The sequence below is a fragment of the Mustela nigripes genome, chromosome 3, assembly GCF_022355385.1.
Source record: "Mustela nigripes isolate SB6536 chromosome 3, MUSNIG.SB6536, whole genome shotgun sequence".
In the NCBI taxonomy this organism is placed as follows: domain Eukaryota; kingdom Metazoa; phylum Chordata; class Mammalia; order Carnivora; family Mustelidae; genus Mustela; species Mustela nigripes.
In genome coordinates, this window is record NC_081559.1 from 97,591,359 (window position 1) to 97,612,358 (window position 21,000).

The 21,000-nt window shown below is 34.8% G+C and overlaps 1 protein-coding gene across 1 annotated transcript in view; it reads left to right on the forward strand.

Annotated features, from left to right (window-relative positions):
• Positions 1–15,947, forward strand: part of ACTR3 (actin related protein 3) — a 59,094-nt gene extending 43,147 nt beyond the window's left edge. Inside the window, exons 9-12 of the mRNA XM_059394418.1 lie at positions 8,781–8,873; positions 9,076–9,201; positions 13,345–13,428; positions 14,725–15,947. Of these exons, the coding sequence (XP_059250401.1) occupies positions 8,781–8,873; positions 9,076–9,201; positions 13,345–13,428; positions 14,725–14,820 (399 nt within the window). The 3' untranslated portion in view covers positions 14,821–15,947. The remainder of the gene's footprint in view (positions 1–8,780; positions 8,874–9,075; positions 9,202–13,344; positions 13,429–14,724) is intronic.
• Positions 15,948–21,000: the final 5,053 nt, after the last annotated feature.

Below are 21,000 nucleotides of genomic sequence, written 5' to 3' on the forward strand. Positions count from 1 at the left end.
CAGTGCCCCGTATAAAATAACCATTAAACCAAGAACTGTTAGTCGACTGTCATAACAAAATATTTATTAGCAAAATAGTTTTCTGTCTCTATGAAAATGTTAGCAACGTGGAGGTTTTATTAAGTAAATAAAAGGTGTGTTTTTAATATGAAAAATTATTCTGGTAACTTAATAGAAGAAAGTTGTTAATAGAATTACATTAAATGCCAAGTGTGCTTACTAGGCATTAAAAAGTTATTTTTTAATATTGTTTACCCATTTAGCAAATAGTGAATATAATTTTCATGGTCTCAGTTGAAGTATGGAATATTTAAAGATGAAAAAGTATTTTATGTTGCTCTTACTGAGCTCAGAGTAAGGAAGATGATATCTAAACAGGCATAGTTTCAATAAATACATGGATTTGGGGAGGGCATAGAAACAAAGAGCATCTAAGTCTGCTGGGGAGAACTAAGGAAGCTTCTTATGAGCTGAGACTTCAAGGGTGAATACATATTTGTCAGGCAAGTATGTTAGGGAAGTATCTTTCTGGCAGAAGAGATAGGTTGGGTAGAAGTTTGGGATAGGAGATTGCTAGGTAATAAAATTAGAAAGGAAGGGATTGGTAGGAGATGGGCCCAGATGGGTGTTTATGAGGGACTAATATGCTATAGAAAGGAGTTCTGGATTCTGTGTAGAGATCTTCAGTGCAAATGACACAGATTAGAAAGATCACTCTGATAGCACTGGTTTGGATGGATTTGAAATAGGGGTGTGAATTGTGTTGGAAACAGGTAAGTTTATTACAGTTTTCCAGATGAAGGATAAGTAATTTCAGGCCAATAAGATTGAGAAAGGATAAGAAAAAGCAATAGAATCAACGTGACTTACTGATTACTTAGATGTGAGGGGAGTAAATATGAGAAATCTGTGATTCCCATGTGTGTAACTTGAACAGCTGGATGTGAAGGAGATATGGGCAGGGATCAGAGATCATGATGAATTGGCATATAGCCATGAATTGGGAGCAAAGGAGGGAGCGAGCACCTGGGATAAGGCATTGTGGCCAGACAAGTATATGGGTGTTTTAAGGTTTAGACAGCACGTTTTCTTTGCAGTCTTTAAAATAAAAATTCATAAAAGGATGTATGTACATAGTTTTAAAAGTTTTAAGAGAACACTGACAGGCTTAAATAAAAATAGCAACTCCTCATCCTCCACCCCTACTCTCACTCTTTCTATGTTCCGCAGAGCATTCACTAGCTCTCACTTAGCCCGCACTCTTGGCAATTACCTGCACATCTCCAAATATTTGTCCTCTTATTTCTTGACATAGCAACATAAGTAATTTGTCTACCACCTTCCTTTTAGGTTAGTTGGTATTTCCTTAGACCCTCTTCCTTCAGCTTGTCTGTATGTTATGTTACAGTTATTAGCTAAATCAGTAGTTTTACAGTATATAAATATTATTTTACCTGTTAATATTTTTTGCTTTAGAGGCAAAATTGTAATGTAAATTTTTCTCTTAAAATTGAGCTGCTCCTAAATTTTTACTTCATTTCTTCATTTGTGTCATTTTCTCTCTGTTCATTTGTTTCATTTATTCATTGAGGTTGTATAATTAACTGTAATCTGAAGGGATCTTGGGGGTCTATTTCTATATAGAGAAATTTAACAGTTTTTTTGTAAAACCTTGTTTTACTTTTTTTCTTTGTGGTTTCTTATCCTTTGAGTTTTGGGTACTTCCAAGGTTCTCCAGGGTGAATGAATTGACTTCTTAGCAGTATGCCCTCTGGAGGCACTTAGGATGTAACATTCCTTTTTTTCTTCCAAACAGAATTGAAGTATTTCATTCATGTTTACTCACCTTCTCTTTTCATCCTTGGGCATTTTTCCTTTCTTGTAATTTTCTCTGTCGTGTTAGTAGTGATTTAAGAAGATCAAAAGATAACTGTGTAGCTGGCAGTCAGGTCATATTTTCTTTTGGGGTCATATATATGTGAACTGCTGAAGTTGAACGTATTAAAGGTCACAGGTTAAGGAACATCAGTTGAAGTTGAAATACTGGGGAGACGTACTAAACCTCCATGTGGAGGACAGGAATTAGAGAATTGCAGAAGAACCAGAACCAAAGTCCTAGATGAATAGGATCGTTACAAGATAGATAATAGAGTGGGAGGTAAGAGGTATCTTGGATTTTAAAGGAGGAAGCATTTGAGTGGAATACTTACACCCTCAGCAAGGTCCTGACAGTCTTAATCTTTGACATATTAGATACATAAATAAACTGTTGTTTTGGTTGTGTTGTGTTGCTTAGGAAAGGGATAGTTGTCAGGATGTCAGTTTACCTTGCTGCTAATGTTTTATATGCAATATTTTTTCTTTAATTTAATCTTTATCATTTGATAAGCTAAGTTTTCTTTATTAAGTTTTTTAAAACTTTGAGACATCTTTTACTCTATATAGCATTTTTTTCTTTGTAAATTATTTCTTCTGTAGAAATCCATATTTTTCTCTTCTTCTGAGTTCTTTTTTAAAACCAGTTATGCATATGCACATTGTTCAAAAGTCTTGATTATTGAACTTCTAACAAAAACTAGGAGTGTCCTGCATACTTCTCTATTTTTTTCCTAGAGGTAAGCACTTCAGCCTTTTTTAGTTGATTGTTTTGGTGATTGCCTCCATTGCTACACATTGCTTTGGTTGCATTTTTCAGTTTTAGGCATTTTCTGTCAGTTTCCAGATAGGGAGGAAGAGGATTGCCTTTTCTCCCTTTCTTTTTTTGCCATGACAAGCAGTACCTTTCCATACCTTTTTGTCCCAGTAATTACATTGTGATTTTTAGTTAGGTAAAAATGCAGTGCTTACATTTTTGTGAACACAAATTTTAATTAGATCTTCTGAACACAAATTCTGATCAAATATGAGTTATGTAGTTTACCATGAAATATTTTTCTGTCCTATATTTTGTTTTCCATGGGAAATAGTAACTTGTTTGTGTAGTTTTAAAATAATGGATCCTTAATTCATCTCTGAATTCTACCTTCCAGTTTTAAAACTGTCTTCTCAGGATATTCAGATGCATAGGGTTTTATAATCAATTTAATTTTCCAGAGCATGTGTTACTTCCCAATCAGACGCGGTTTCCTTCTGCACTTGGTAAAGAGTTGTCATCTTTCTTCACCATCATTGTGGAGATTCCTTTTGCCTCTCACTTAATTCCCTCTATCCCATATCTTTATCATTCTTCATTTTGGTGGAAATCATTTCCAGTTGGGATTCCTGATATAAAGGGCACATGAAGGATGAAAATTTCAAGATCTTGCATGTTTGAAAATGTACTCATTTTACCTTTATGCTTGTCTGATAATTGGGTATAGAATTCTAGATTGTAAATCATTTTTCCTCAGCATTTTGAAGCCTCAGCTCAGTTGCTCCCTGTTATAGCTTGAAGTAAAAAGTTGTTCTGATTCCTAAACCTTTTATAGGGCCTGCTTTTTTTCTTTCCATATACTTGTATATTGTCCCTTTGTTCCCCTAACATTCTGATGTACTCTCTTTTTCTCTTCTAGTTGTACTTTTTGTTCCACTCTCTAGGTTATTTCTTCAGTTTTATCTTCTGAACATTTAACTGAATTTATTTCTGGTAACATACCTAATTTTCAAGGGCTCCCCTATGTCTGCTCTTGAATATTCCTTTTTTATGCTGCTCTGTTCTTGTTTCATGTTTGCATATTTTCTGGCTCTCTGAGGATATTAGTCTAGGTTTTTTTTTTTTTTTTTAAGATTTTATTTATTTATTTGACAGAGAGAGATCACAGTAGGCAGAGAGGCAGGCAGAGAGAGGGGAAGGGAAGGAAGCAGGCCCCTGCTGAGCAGAGAGCCCGATGCGGGACTCGATCCCAGGACCCTGAGATCATGACCTGAGCCGAAGGCAGCGGCTCAACCCACTGAGCCACCCAGGCGCCCTAGTCTAGGTTTTTTGAAGTTTTCTTCTTTCTGCCTTGTCTCTTTCTCCAGGTTGCTTTTTCTCTTTGTTTTCTTTGTTTTGATTCTTGTATTTTTCATGCTAGAGGTTTTTGAGAGCCACTCATTTAAGAAGGGAACACTAAAAATCAGATTGGAAATCTGAGCTTTGTGGATGGGACTTGAAGACTATGTTTTTTTCTTTGGGGGAATGCCCTGTGCATGTTTCTTGAGATCATTTCACATAGTCCCAGAAAGATTGCTGCCTGGAGGGTAGAGGTTGGCAGTCAAATGGGAAGAGGGTCAGACATTGTGTGTCAGCAGTAGGCTGCATACGTTCACTTAAAAACCCCCAGCTTTCATTCTTTTCAGCCATTTATAAGAGTCCCCGGGCTCTAATTTATTCCTTTCAGAGAATAGGTAAGTCACCTTTCTCCTTGGACGAGGAGGCATTTCATAGATTATTTCTTTCCCACAGAGACTTTTAACCAGTGTTCCTTCCTGTCCTTCTACCTCACTTTCAGTGCTGACAGGTACAGCCAGTTCTTGGGGGAGGGGAGTGTTAATAGAAAACAGCCTTATTCTTGGCTTTCCCAACTGATGACTTACTAAGTGTTTTGGAGGGAGTGCATGTCTTGTCCATCTGCTTTCCAGATTCCAGTTTGCCAGATTTTGTTGCTGTTTCTTCTTGTTCTGTTCTCTCCATACATTTGGGATTATTCCTTTTTAAAAAAATTTCTTTTTTGTTGCTTTTAGTAGGGAGAACAAGTTGAGATACGTGTGCTTAGTTCACCATGTTTTTCCAGAATACACTTTTTTTTTATAACCTATGAACTGTGTCACTTCCCAAGTGAATTTTAAGATTCTGTCTTTTGTAGTTCTAGATATTTCTGTGCCAGAGTTCCTCTGTCATTTGAAATCTTCACTCTGTTTTTTGTTTTGTCTAGATGAAAGTGTAGGTATCTAAACTTGGACACTGAACATAAACTGTATGAAAGAGTAAGGGTATTTATTTTTTGAATAGCTAAATTCATCACAGATGCTTGAAAGAACTGTTTTTAGAAGGAACAAGCTTGACTTGGCACTCTGAATTTTTTTTATTTTTTTTCTCTGAAGGAAATTTAAGTTTTTTTGACAAAGCTATTTGGACTGTTTTGTTGACTTGGGTGTATTCTCTATAAATTTTCCAGAAGAGAGAAAAGGTACTCCTCCTTTGATAGCCACTTACAGTAGTAGTAAGACCTGATCAGAAAGCATTTAGAGGAAAGACTAACCCTTTTGCTGAAAATGAAAACAAAAGGCCTAAAAATAGTCTTAGTGGAGACCCTAGGTTGAGCATAGTCAAGTATTAAGTAACCTACAACAATTTATTGTTAATTCTTACTCTTTTCCTTTGTTTACTTACTAAGTATCCATGTTTGCTGCTTTATTACATCTTCTTCTTCTTCTCATCCGGGATTCTGTATAGCATAATAGTCCATGAGCTTTTTGTGAAGATGTATTCAAATCAGACTTCATGTCTTTCTAAATCAAAATATCTGTGGATCGGTCCAGAATATGTGAATATTTAAAGAATGTATAAATCCTTTCTTTTGTATGTTCTTGATTAAAAATTGCTATGAGAAGGGCCCAGCACAGGAATGAATTACTCTATTCTTGTCTTATTGCTTATGTTACAGCAGAAACTGTCTTAAAGGTTAAGGAAAGAATTATGGGAGGGTTAATCTCTTGAGCACATGTGCTCCTCTGTGAGGGTATGTGTATGTGTGTGTTGTTTAGGTAGATATTAAAGGAATATAGCTAATAAAGATAATGTAGAGAATTTGTAAGTTCAGTATTAATAAGTTGATACTGTATTAAGATAGCCTGGAACATATTTTCTATCAAATTGGTCTCTGTCCACATTTTGGGGATTAAATCTCATATCAAGGTCTCAGGTTGAGGTATCTTTATGGGATCATAAAAGCATGTTTTGAGAACTTAGTTTCCTTAGAAATTTCGTGGTCAGAACCTAGAGAGTTTCTACAGATGACAAAATAAAATTTTCAGGGTGCCAATTCTTTTGCTCATTCTAGTTAGTTATGGACTGAGCCATTCCCTGCCAGTTAACTAAGCTTGTCTATACATGGCATACAGAGCCACCTGAGTTATGTTCTCCTATTTTTCCACAGAATACAGTATGGACTGCTTCTGACAGAACAAATAGTCTATATGTTGGGTTCTCAACGTTCAGATTAAGCCACATTTCTCTATCTATATGATTTTGGAGGGTCATAGCATGCATATAAAAATAAATAACGGGAAAGAAAGGAAGACCTCTTTAATCTTATTTCTCCTTTTATAAGACCTGTTTGTTGTATATTAAAAAAGGGGGTTTTTTGTTGCTAAGCTTTATTTATTTATTATTAACATATAATGTATTATTTGCTTCAGGAGAACAGGTCTATGAATCATCAGACTTACACAATTAACAGCTGTCACCAAAGCGCATACTCTCCCCAGTGTCCATAACCCAGCCACCCTATCCCTACCCCTCAGCTCCCCAGGAGCCCTCAGTTTGTTTTGTGAGATTAAGATTCTCTTATGGTTTGTTCCCCTCCCTGGTCCCATCTTGTTTCATTTTTTTCCCAGTCTACCCACCATGACCCCCCCCCCCCGCCTCTCAAATTCCTCATGTCAGAGAGAGCATATGATAATTGTCTTTTTCTGATTGACTTATTTTGCTTAGCATACTACCTTCTAGTTCCATCCACATCGTTGCAAATGGCAGGATTTCATTTTTGATGGCTGCATAGTATTCCATTGTATGTGTATATACCACATATTCTTTATCCATTCATCTGTTGATGAACATCTAGGTTTTTTCCATAGTTTGGCTATTGTGGACATTGCTGCTATAAACACTGGGGTGCACATGCCTCTTTGGATCACTACATTTGTATCTTTAGGGTAAATACTCAGTAGTGCCATTGCTGGGTCGTAGGGTAGCTCTATTTTCAGCTTTTTGAGGAATCTCCATACTGTTTTCCAGAGTGGCTGCACCAGCATGCATTCCCACCAACAGTGTAAGTTCCCCTTTCTCCGCATCCTTGCCAACATCTGTTGTATCCTAACTTGTTCATTTCAGCCATTCTGACTGGTGTGAGGTGGTATCTCACTGTGGTTTTGATTTGTATTTCCCTGATGCCGGTGATGTTGAGCACTTTTTCATGTGTCTGTTGGCCATTTGGATGTCTTCTTTGCAGAAATGTCTGTTCATGTCTTCTGTCCATTTCTTGATTGGATTATTTGTTCTTTGAGTGTTGAGTTTTATAAGTTCTTTATGGAATTTGGGTACTAGCCCTTTATCTGGTAAGGCCTGTTTGTTATATATAAACATTTTTAAAAAAATTATTATATTTAACCTCATTCTATTTCCATAATAATTGAAGTTGTCAAATTGCTTTCTGCCTCACACCTTATCCAGTCTGTTAAAGAATTCTGAAAAGTTTTGTGTAATACATGTACCTTCCATTCCAAATAAATACATATTAATATTTTAATATTTACTGTATTGAGATCTTATTTTAAAAAGTAAAATATTACAAAAAGAGTGTCTTCTCTTCCTTAGACCTTTTTATTTCTGTATTTGGTTTCCATTCTTTCTTTTTCCTCTGGAGGGCAGTTGCTGCTTTAAATTTTAGTGTATATCCAGTTCATGTGTTTAACTGTACATATATTCAGAAAAACATATTTTTAAAGGGTTTACATGTATGGAATCACTGAAGTTTTTTTGAAGTCAGCTTTTTAAAAATGATTTTGCTTTTGAGTGTCAGCTGTTGGAAATAGTTTAACTGTGTTATATCATCATGTGAGTATATAGTTTATTCTCATTATTCACAGTAGATACTCCAAAAAGTTGCTGTGAACACTGAATTAGTGAATACTGAATCATTGCTCATAGCAGGAAACAGGGTTAGGTTCTTGGAGCTTTAGGTTACAACACTTTTGTCAGGTGAACATAGAGCTATTATTTGTGTTTAAAGATGCGCTATTTAGTATATATCATTGATTTATTAGCCTTGATCCCATGGCCAGCAGCAAAACTGTGACTCATGCCTGAATGAACCTTATCCAAAACTGTATTTTCTCCATGACATATATCATAGCCTTAAGCTTAAGAATAGTAGATAGCACTTTGGCACTACTGTGATTGGGGAACCTTTTATTTATTTATTTTAGATTTTTTATTTATTTGAGAGAGATTAAGTGAGAGCACAAAAGCAGGGTGAAGGAGAAAGCAGATTCCCTGTGGAGCAGGGAGCTCGACTCAGGGCTCAATTCCAGGACCCTTGGATCATGACCTGAGCCAGAGGCAGACCCCCAACCGACTGAGCCACCCACGTGCCCCAGAGACCCTTTTAAATAGCAAAATTACCCACAAAAATGTGGAAGCTGTGGCACTAAATAGATCATGCAAAGGACACTTACAGTATGAAAGCTGAAATGAGAAGACTGGGCATTTCCTTTTTTGACCTCAAATACGAATGTGCTGGTCAACTCAGATTTTCAGAGTGCTGTTCATGTGCATGCCTCTGGGTTTTTACCAGCTCATGGTATACGTGTGCTTTTACAGTTTTGCTATTCTGATGATTATGAAATGATATATATCATCATTACTATAATTTGATTTCTTCTGAAACCTCCGATTTCAGAGTCTTTAATTTTGAGTTAGAGACCAGAATTTATGTTTGTAAAAAGTCCTTTTTTTAAAAAAACTCAAAACTTTTTAATTTATTATTGTGATATTTAAGTAGGGATCTAATCTCTATCATGTATCCACCTTTACTTTTCAGTTTGCTAATCCAGACTTTACTCAACCTATCTCAGAAGTTGTAGATGAAGTAATTCAGAATTGCCCTATCGATGTCAGACGTCCACTCTACAAGGTCAGTATTTACAGCAAAATTGTTCAAGGTCTTCTTTTAAAAAAACTTCTTTATTTTTCTGTCCATTGTTGAATATTAAATTTAAAAATCCTCTCTTCAAAAGCCTATGATAAGATTTTAGTACTGTTTCATATGTCTTAAAATTTGTTGTTTTTCTTTCTAAATAAAAATCATACTTATATATTTTTCTCCAATGATATAGAATATTGTCCTCTCTGGAGGTTCAACCATGTTCAGGGACTTTGGACGTCGCTTGCAAAGAGATTTGAAAAGAACTGTAGATGCCAGGCTGAAATTAAGTGAGGAATTGAGTGGTGGCAGATTGAAGGTTGGTTTTTTCAGATATTGGTGGGAGGGTTGAGGGTGCCTTGATAATTGTAGTGGGGATGGGTGGTGTCTGCCAACTTCTGCTTTTATTTAGGGAAATAAGAGGATTTCTGTCAGGTTTTCTAATGGAAAGTGGTTAATCATATTGAGATCTTATTTTAAGAAATAAAATATTAGAAAAAGAGTATCTTACCTTCCTTAGATCTTTTCCTTTCTCTGTTTGGTTTCCATCCTTTCTTTTTCCTCCTGAGGGTAGTTGCTATCATGAGTTTAGGTTACCCAGGTCATGTTTTTAACTGTGCATGTAAAAACATATAGTTTTAAAGGATTTACATACATGAAATCATTCAAGAATATCATGTCCTTAATTGGTCATTTGATTGTTCTAGGATGGTATCAACATTTATGGAAAATATTGTTAGCCTGTGTGAGTGACAATATTTCATACGTATCTCACGGATAACTTACATAGAGAAGAATTCCTTGCATATTTTAGGGATAATATTCCATAAGGACCCACACAATTTTAAAGAATACTATAGCAGTACAACAAAGCCTAGTTGATAGAGAAGCTGATGTTGTGAGGTTTATCCTGCTTGCACAGACTCATTCTAGCTTCCCCACAGCAGCCTCATAGTGTGAAATCCAGTTGGTGGTTTAGCAGAAATAACTTCTTTTACATGTCCTGGACTTTGGATTTGCTGTCAAAATCAAAATGAATTTAAATTCTCAGATGCTTGCTTTCTATATTTATGAGATAGTTTTTCCAGTAAATGTTATGTTTCATCCTTGTTCAGTTTAGAATATTGAAGCAAAATATTGACTTAGAGGAGACATTGCTAAATAAAAACAAGCTTTATTCAACTTGGAGAATTATCAAGAATTAGGGCTTCATCTGAGACTACTAGTCATTCAAAATTATTTAAAAATAAAACATAATCCTCTATGGTTTGCTGCTTGTTTAGAAATTGCATGACTGCGGACTGTTTTCAGTCCCTAAATTTTGATTATCTTAAACTTACCCTTGGAGCACAGTAAAAAAAGTTTGTTTCAAAGTAGTTGTTTAGTTTGTAATGGGCTCATTATAGATAAATGAAATGAAACAAATGCTGTTTATTAGTATAGTACTTTAGTAAAGTAAAAATTTCACATTTTTAGGCTTTTTGTACATTTCAAAATAAGAAATGAGGACTTTTTTTCCCTCCTCAGTGATATTAGCACTGTATTGACATTAATGATAAAGGAGAAATCCAGTTTACTGGAGGACTCTGCCTTCTTTTTTATTTTACTTTATATTTTTAGGGATTTTCATCACATTTTTATGTATCTGTATCTAAATCTGACTTTATTGCCTTTCAATTTGTAATTTTTAATGACAACTAAATAACTTTTCTTAATCAAAAAATAATGCCATTTTTTATGACATGTAAATATTTTTAAACTTTTTATTTTGAAATAATTTCATACTTACAGAAAACGTACAGAACCTAATAGGAATTTCTATATATTGTTCCCCTAGATTTTCCAAATGTTAGCATTTTATATTTGTTTTATTCTATATCTACAAAGATACCTACATACACAAATAAACACACATACCTATATGTGCAAATATTTTTTCTGAACTATTTGAGAATGAATTGGAAGTATAATGTCCCATCACGCCTAAATACTTAAGTGTGTGTGTCTTAAAATAGGACATTGCAAATGTCACAAAACTAACCTGATAAAGTAAAAAATCTAGTTATGGACCTGATTCACGTTTCACCACTTCTTCTATTATTGTCCTTTATGGCAAAAGGGAGAAAACAAAAACACACCTTTTTTTGGTCTAGAATCCAATCTTAGGATTGCATGTTTCAGTTCATTAATTTGCTGTCATGTCCCTTCAATCTGGAGTAAGTACTCAGTCTTCTTTTATATTCATTCATCCTTCCTTCCTTCCTTCCTTTCTTCCATTTATTTATTCATTTTAGAGAGCAAGCGAGAGAGTGTGCGTAAGTGCTTTTGAGTGGAGAGGGTTTGAGGGAGAGGGAGCGGGAGAAAGAATCTGAAGCAGACTCCACACTGACTGAGCCACCCAAAACCCCTTTTTTGTCTTTCTTATTTAACCTTAACATTTTTTTTTAAGAATACAGGCCATTTATTTTACAGAATGTTTCTCAATTTGGGGTTGTCTGGTATTTCCTCATGATTAGTTAGGTTTAGATTATGTACTTTTGGCAGTAATACTACAGAAATGATGTTGTATCCTTTTTTAGTTTGTTATATCACTAGACACATGGTGTAATTTGTCCCAGATGTTAATTTTGATCAGTTGGTTTTAGTTGTTTCTGCTGGGTTTCTCTATAAAATTGTTATTTTTTCTTTATGTGTAATAAGAATACTACGGGAAGATACTTTCGGACTATGTAGATATCATGTTTCTTTCTTTTTTTTTTTTTTAAAGATTTTATTTATTTATTTGACAGAGAGCACAAGTAGGCAGAGAGGCAGGCAGAGAGAGAGAGAGGAGGAAGCAGGCTCCCTGCTGAGCAGAGAGCCCGATGCGGGACTCGATCCCAGGACCCTGAGATCATGACCCGAGCCGAAGGCAGCGGCCTAACCCACTGAGCCACTCAGGCGCCCCCCTAGCTATCATGTTTCTTATCAGACTTTGAACCACTGGTTTTAACATCCATTTCTCTTTTCTAAAATAGTTACCACTATGTGGTAGTTGCCAACTGGTATTTTGCAAATTCTGTTATTCCTTCTATGGTTTTTAGTCTCATTTTACTATAAGGAAGAGTTTTCCCTTCTCATTCATTCATTCATTCATTCAGTAATACCTCTATAAAAACCTGATTTCTCATATTTTTCTTTAGGCTGTATCACTAATATCATTGCAATAAAATATTAGCGTATCAATACTATTAATATCTTTAATTTTGATGCTCAAATTTTCTTAGATTTGGCCAGTGGGAGCCATTAAAGGTGGCTTTTTGTCCTTTTGATGTGTCCCTAGTATTCCTTAGGGTCTTTGCTACTCCTTGATACAGCAGAACAATTCAGATTCATCTTGTACTTTCTGTTCTCCAATATTGGAATCAGCCTCCCCCCCGCTTCCTTTCTGAAGACACCCTTGTTTCTTTTAGTGGAGAATGCTATTTAGGAAACACATTTTGGGGATTGCCTGGGTGGCTCAGTCCATTGTGTCTGCCTTCAGCTCAGGTCATGATCTCAGTGACCTGGGATCGGAGCCCTGCATTGGGCTGCTTGCTCCCCAGGGAGCCTGCTTCTCCCTCTTCCTGCCACTCCTCCTGCTTGTGCTCTCTTTCTTTCTCTTTCTCTCTGACAAATAAATAAAATCTTAAAAAAAAAAAAAGAACCAAATACTCAATGTTATTGGGTCACTGCCTTAGGCCTTCTTGGGAGTCGAACTGGGAGATGTTTGTGCACATGCATATACACACTCATCTATATCCAATTTTATATTTATATAAATTAAAAACTTAATTCATAGTGATACTGCTAGCTCCAGAATACCAGAAGTTCATTGTAGCCTTCCAATTTTCCATATTTGTAATGCTATTCTCTGACAGAAACAATATATTTATGTTTTTGCTCGAACTGTAATACATATTATAGTGCTTTCAGAATTATTAATCCATACCACAGTGATAAAAATACTAACTGGAGTTCAATATTTACCTTTTTATTTTTTTAAACAAAAAGATAGGAAGAGGAAGGGAGACTCCTAAGCAGACTCTGCCCTGAGGATGCCGGCCAAGGCTGGGCTAGGTCTCTGACCCTGAGATCATGACCTTAGCTAAAACCCAAGAGTCAGAGGCTTAACCTACGGTGCCACCCAGTCCCCCTACTTCGTTTTTATTTTAAGACAGAGGGCTAGTCATAATCCCGTGTTCATAAGTTACTTGGGTTAGTCTCTTTCCCCACTTCAGTGTGGCTATTACTACTTTTTAAAAATAAAATTAGCTTAATTTGTTTCTGTTGTATTCTGTTTTGCTTTATATGGATCCTTCCTCTTCTAAAGTTTTATTTACTTTTGAGTACACAGTTTTGTGTTACCTACATTTACAGTTAAATGATACAGAAATTGTTACTTGAATTTACTATTGAACTGCTCTTGCTATGTCATTTTTAGCCAAAACCTATTGATGTACAAGTCATTACACACCACATGCAGCGATATGCAGTTTGGTTTGGAGGATCCATGCTGGCTTCCACGGTGAGATAAAGTTTATATTTCAAATTTGATTTTTTTTTTCCCAGAGAGAAGAAATACAGTATTTATGCAGTGTAGAATAACAAGGGAAATTTCTTTAAATTTATCGCATATAGCTGTAGATTGCATGAACAAGTTTTAAAATTAGAAACGTTGGTATGTACATAGTATTTTAAAATGTAGTTATTTGGATTTTAGTTTTTGCTTGCTTAGACAGTTTTTTAGAGTGAACACTTAAGGGTTTTAAAATTAATCTGTAGGTAAAGTTCTGTTAATTTTGTGATGATACAGATATCAGAAGGTCATTACTTTTTCTGTGCAAATATTTAAAAACATCAAGATCACTGCATAGGAAGTATGATGTTCAAAAGTTAGTAAAGGGAATTATTCTAAGGGCCATTTCCCCAAAACAAAACATCTTAAAACCTCTTTAAAAGATAATGTAACATCATTTGTCTATTAAATATCAGTGTTTTATCTTGTAGTACACAGAGTATTAAATAAGATAAAGAAATTTTATCTGAATTTTTGAAAATTACATAAAGTTGGATTTTTAAAACCATTGAAGTAGTAACTACCATAAGAGGTAGTTACTTTCTACCTTATTTTAGTTATCTTCCTTTTGTTTCACATAACCTGATGAGTTTGTAAGTTTGCCCTTTGAAGAAGTTATGGGAGAGAGAGCCTCTGTCTATGTCAGACCTTTATTGAGGAAACAATCTAGAAGTTTTTGTATATGACTAAGAGGAGTTTATATTTTATTTTACTTTAAAAATTGTATCTATTTTAGAGAGTGACGGTGCGAGTGGGGAAGCAGAGGGAGAGAGAGAGAATCTGAAGCAGACTCCTCAGCGCTCAGCATGGAGCCTAATGCGGGCTTGATCCCATGGCCCTGAGATCATTGACCTGAGCCTGAAGAGTCAAGACACTTAACCAACTGCACCTCTTAAGTGCCCCTTATTTACATTTTAAATTAATGCTGCTTTTTTAGAATATTGATTTATTGTACAGTGTGGGGAAATCTCATCAGAATAGTTGAGCTTTTGAGAATCAGTCTTCCAGTCCTCAGAATGTCAGAATCATGTTGAGATAGGAGGATGTGTGTTAGGACATGTGTTAAATCCTGCTTTTCATTACTGATACTTACTTGTAGCTGATTTTTAAGTCACGGTTTCTAGAATTTTTAAGCTTCATTTAAATACCCAGATGGACTAATAGTAAACATTTTGTTCTATTTTAAAGTATTTTGAGAGCTGGTACACTTTTGACCTTTGTAAAAATACATGTTTTTATTTTCAGCCCGAGTTCTACCAAGTATGCCACACCAAAAAGGATTATGAAGAAATTGGACCTAGCATTTGTCGTCACAATCCAGTGTTTGGAGTCATGTCGTAAAATTGATTTCATAATTATTGGGGTTAGGGAGGTGGGGAAGAAATAATCTTTCTGATTACCTGTTTTGTCTGGATGGCTGGTTTTGAGGTTTTAAACCTGACTTGAAGTAAGAAGACCAAACATAATTATACAGGAATATTTTAATAAGTGTATCAACATGCGAATGTAGAGGAGAGCCAAAATGATTAAGTGTTTTTCTTTAGACTGAATATTTGAATCTTATGTGTAACAAAAAGAAGTGGGTTTTAGTTCTTTCTGTGCCCTGATATTTTGTATATTATTGAATTATCCAAGATTTGATGGGATTTATCGGTATGTAGATAGCTCTATAATGCTTGAGTTGTACACTTCTAAGTGTGCAATGCAAGAGCTTGTTTATATTTCATACTTTTTATACTTTGAGGAAAAAAGTCAAAGAAAAACTAGTATTTGAGGAGAATCAAGTGACCAAGTAAAGGATAAATTAAAAAAAAAAAAGCCTCCTGAGACTTGGCATACACACACTCATGGGATTCCAGTTATTACAAATGGCTTCCACCCCCTTGTGCCCCCCAATGGTTTTCTTTGCAAGTGCTTTTGGAACTAAGAAGCTAGTATCTTGGATTAACTGATGCGCGCTAGTGCTTTCTGACTACTCGAATCCTGTTTCTTGCTTTAAAGGAAAAGTAAAGAGAAGACTGTTGGACCAGTACTGCAGTTCTGTAGTGTCATTTCTTATTAAAAGTAAATTTGATTACCAAAATTGGTATATTTAAAGCCTAACACCATTCTAATAAAGGCACAAATTTCTTTTTAATACTTGTTTCAAGCTCTTTAATCTCTTTATAAGTTAACTAATCTATTTTCTTCAAACCTCTGCTATAATTCTTTAAAATCACAATTGGTTAGCAAGCTGACTTTTTTATGTGCTCTAAACAAATAATTGTGAACTTTTAATATGTTGAGTGCTTTCATTTTGATAACTGGATCTCCATTTGATATTTTCATTTGTATAACTCATTTGCAGTCTGAAAATTTTTTTAGTGCCAGTCCCTGACATATCATGGAAAGTTCATTTTCTTTGCATTTTAAAATATCTGGATCATGAAGAAAAAGTGATGAAAATAAATTAAAACTGAATTACCTTTTCTAAAGTTTTTTTTTTTTTTTTTTTTTTTTTTTTTTTTTTTTTTTTTTTTTTTAAGAAGCAGTGTCATTCTATTTTGTGTTTATGTATCTTATAGGATTTCTGTTTCTGTTGGAATAATAGGATTCATTGAAATCTCTATAATGTGTATGGTAGAAAATACCTTGTGAACTTGAAATTTCACCAGTTATATTTATAGAAGAATAAAAATGGAAGATGTTTTTAGGCCTTTTTGAACTTCAGCATTAATGCCAGTGCACACTTGAACTTCATTATCTGTGAAAACGCACAGAGAATTAGTATACGTCTATCTAAAAGTTAAAGAACAAGTAAAGGGTCTTTGTTATTTGTGTTTAATATAAAGATAGAATTGAGGAGTAAACTTCAGATTTTATTTAAAATGAAGCAGGGTATTTAAAATTGTATTAATCATTTCTGTGAAACTTTGGGAGTAAAGAGCAGAGTGTATATCCTCTGGTAGTGATAGTATCAGAATCAAAGATCTTACTTTTCCCCCTATTAAAAAAAGTAGTTCATGAACATGTAAAGAAAAAAACTATTCAAACAGTACCAAAGAGTGGATAGTGAAAGTAGTTTTCTTTTTCACCCTAGCTTGTCTTATTTTATTTCAGTTAGAAATGTCTTTGTGTTTTTGTAATTTTCTGTGCATATGGAAAGAAGTATAGCTCCCTTATTTTAGCACGAATTGGAGTTTGCTACATATACTGTTCTTCATTCTGCTTTTCAAATCTTTTTGATACAGAGCTAAATGGGTAAGCATTAAAGATTGCATCCTCCTGGTCCAATAAAGTATAATTAGCATTACCTTAAATATGTCTTTTCCACCTAGTGTTATTGAATAGTAAGTGAGTAAGCTCAAGACATGTTTACAGAGCTACAGATTACAGTCTCATACATACTTATATAAAGATGTTAACTGATTGATTAAAAAAATCTGAATCAAAAATTTTCCTTTAAACTTACATATATTTTAGGGAAACAAGAAAATTCAGACCTTTACTATATTTCTTGTTGGCCCTTTTGCTCTGCTTTTCTGGGACTGAGCTGTAGTATGAGAGAAACAGTGCTCTTTCTTCATTACATCTTCCCTATTACTGTATATCATTTTTCATTTTACAGCACCTTTGGTTATATAAGTGTAGATTCTGGCCAAGATTAATTCAGATCTGTAACACTGATTTGATACCAGGCTGCATGAGTGTGGTACATTGGAAAAGAGACCAGTGACTGAAATTTTTATTCTGGTTCTACAAATTGATAATAGAACTCCTTCAACTTTTATTTTTTGTTGTTATTATTAAAACATGGGAGATACAGTTGTATAATCCTCGACAAATTCTTTGTATTTTCTGGACCTTAATTCACTTTACATAGAAGGTGATATATAGATTAACAATGCAGTTTTTGTGATTTATTAGAATTGATTCATTTGTGATAGTAAAGGTGTTTTCTGATGTCTCCATTTTAATAGGCAGAGCTTTGATCAATTGGGAAATATTAATGGACAGAAATAAAGTAGATAATGGTTCTCTAGTTTGCCTACTCTTCAGTAAGCCAGTTTTCACAACTTAATCTTTACCCATTAGTAAGTTGCATATACTGCAACTCATCACCTTCCTGTCTGCCTTCTTTTTTTTATAAAAAAGAACAATCTAGTATTGTTAAGGTCCACCAATATAATTTTTTGGTTTGTTTTCAAAGCTACTTGAACAAGTTGAAATAACTGTTCTTGCAGTTATTTGTAGAAATAGCTTCAGAAATAATATGAAGTATAGGGATAATAGGCTATTATATTTATTATTTATTTATTTTCTACAGAGAAGTCCTAGAGAATATATCTACAAAATAGAAACTTTCTTCATTCAGATAATCATAAAGATGGTACCAGGTAACATTTTTGATGAAATATTTTTAGTGTCATAAGGTGCTATTGTAAAGAGTTCTTGTTCCTCTAAATACTGGACTAATCAGTCCATGATAAAGTCCAGTGTATTTCTGCTTTTGTTACCAGCTCAAGCTTTGACTCCTGTGACCCTCTATTCCCTTATCTTGTTCATATCACCGTGCCTGGGTATCTCCGATAGCCTGGTACAGTCTCTGAAGCTGTTAGCATGTAGATTCCCAACTTGGGTTAATGTCACTAAATATATTACCTAAAGTACATAGAAACCAACATACTTAACAGACTCTCAGAGTGAAACCTCTACTTCTTTATGCCCTAGAGCGTATTTCAGTGTAATAGCATGTAGCCTATACACTTGGCCATGGGCAGGTATTTTTGCCTTTTTTTTTTTTTTTTTTTTTAAAGATATAGTCCTTTTTTTTTTTTTTGACAGAGAGCAGTGGGAGGGGCAGAAGGAGAATCAGCTTGCCTGCTGAGCAGGGCTCTGGGATCATGACCTGAGCTGAAGCAGATGCCTAATGGACTGAACCACCCTGGCCATGGCAGATTTGTCAGCAAGAAGTTATGTGACTCTCATAGCAAAACCTAAAAATAAGTACTTTGCTTTTGTAATTAGGCCCGTATCACATTTAAGCTGACCTTAAGAATTTTTGGATCTGTAGGAAGGTCTGTAGACTTGAGTGAAAAAGGATTTCTGCTATTCTTTGTTGATGAGTCCTCGATATTGTTCATTCCTCTTCCATAGTATTTATTTATCAGCATACCGGCACTTTATTGTAATGTGCTTGGTCTTAATAGAATCTTAACAGAAATAAATTGAAGTCTGTGGTTGTCTGTGGTACTCTCCATGCCATAACCCAGTTTAACTGATGCACTTGGAACTTGCAGCTGAATTAAATGAATTAAATAACACCTATTCAGTTTCAGAATTGTGTTAATCTTGCTCTAATGAATGGTGCAGCAGTTAAAAAAAGGGGGGGGGCGTACAAAAATACAAATGAGTGACTTAGCAAAAATGGCACCTGAAGGAAAAAACTGAGGAAGTTAAAAATTAGAAAACAATTACTGTTACTTTGATTTAACAAATGATCCTTACTGTATTTCAGCATTCCATCACTTTTGGTGACTTTTCTACATTACATTAAAATTAAGGTGCTGAATTGAAATGGTTTCACATTTGTTCAAACACTACAACGCATTTATACCACCCATGTACTGCATCAGGGTTTGGGCTCCCAATCTGAAGAGACATTTCTTGACTGCATACTGTGTTTCAGGCACTGTGTCTCATTATGAATAAAACTTTCTGCACTGAGCTCAGAGGTTAGTGTAGTGATAAATACACAGAGGAGTGAGATTTCAGAGATGTCTTCATAAGCCTAGGATTTTTCTTCATAAAGATGATGGTGGTTGTTTTGAGGGGAAAAAACTATGGTAAAAGTTAAATGTGTGGCTGCAGTTTAAAATTAGTCTTTTGTGTATTCTTGGCATTCTTAAAACAATCAGAAATATTAAATCCAACAATAGTTGAAGAAAGTAATTACATATTAGAGAGCATTCTTAATTCATTTGGTATTTCTAGTGCCTTACATATTACCTGGCACATAGGAATGGTTCAATAAATGTGTTTGATAAATGAATGGATGAGTGAATATAAAATCCATCCTTCATTTTGAAATTAAAACTTTGAATTGTGTATATAATTTTTGGTCCTTTAAAAGATACCCATATTTAACAAGAAAGTAAAAATTACTATATTTTTCTGTTTCTCTAGATTTTATCTTTAAACAGTGATATTCTATATAAAACAGTAGATGATTATTAAGTGATTATAAATTTTCTGAAGTGAGTCTTCAGTAATTCTTCATCTAGTTTATGGTCATTTTTAAATCTTTGTAATATAATGTGCACTCTAAATCTGAGCGTTGTACAGTGCTAACAAATGCTTTGAAATGTTTGGTACCATTCTCTATCAGCAGTAGGAACTCTACTAATTTCTAGCTTTGCTTTTGTTCACCAGTTTTGATTCTCTCTTAACCCAGATTCCATTTTGAGATATATGACATCTCATATAGAGATATGACTTAAATAGAGTCATATCTCTATTTAGTCCTATCTCTAAATATAGAGATGATGACTTAAATCAAAACTTTCTCCATTTTCTTTTCTTTTTTCTTTACTTGAGAGAGCATGAGAGTGGGGAGGGGTAAAGGGTGAGGGAGAACAGGCTCCCTACTGAGCATGGAAGAGATGCGGGCTCAATCCCCAGGATCCTGAAATCATGACCTTAACTGAAGGCATATGCTTAACCAACTGAGCCACCCAGATGCCCCCAAATTTCCTCCCAGTTTCAATGAATGAGAATCATTGGTACGGTAGATTGTTTCTCTTTCTTGGAGGTCTTATTAGAAAGTTGATACTGGAATTGAGAGTACATCCTTTCTCTTATTAGGAGTACATAGTATCTTTTACAAACAAATTAAAAATGTTCAGAGGGTTGTGCAATAAGAAAATATGAGAGTCCTGTTTTGGTACAATAATGCTTAATTGGGATCTCTTGTACATTTCTGGGATGACCAAAGTACTTTAGAGAGCAGTTCTGTTTGAACAGACTTTCCCAAGACATTGAACAGTGAGTAAGAATTTGGTAGATGGAAAGTAGGTAGGGAAGATATTTTAATATGGGAGAAGGAGCCTGAATAGCAATTAGTGATTGCGGTCTGGGTGAGTGTGTTGTGACTTTAGTATGCAAGTTGGAAATAGTGGTGGGTTGCAATGGGAATATTTGCTGTCCTCATACATGGACTGAAAAAAGTGGATGCGGTTAAGATTGAGACCACTCATGCAAACAACTGACATCAGTAATACGGAATTTTCAGATTAGTCTAGTCCTAATCACATTTTACAGATGAGGGAAGACAACTGATACTGTAAGTGACTTGGCAAAGGCCATATTAGTAGTTAGGGGCAGAATAGGACTTATTAGTAATTATTCTTTTTATGTTTTATTTATATGGAGTAGCATTTAGTTTATTAACTAGTTTTCTCAAAACTTGGCAGTGAGCCATTTAGTTGGGAGAGCTGATCTCATTGTTGTGGTAGATGCTGCTGATGTGAGGGAGGTATCAAA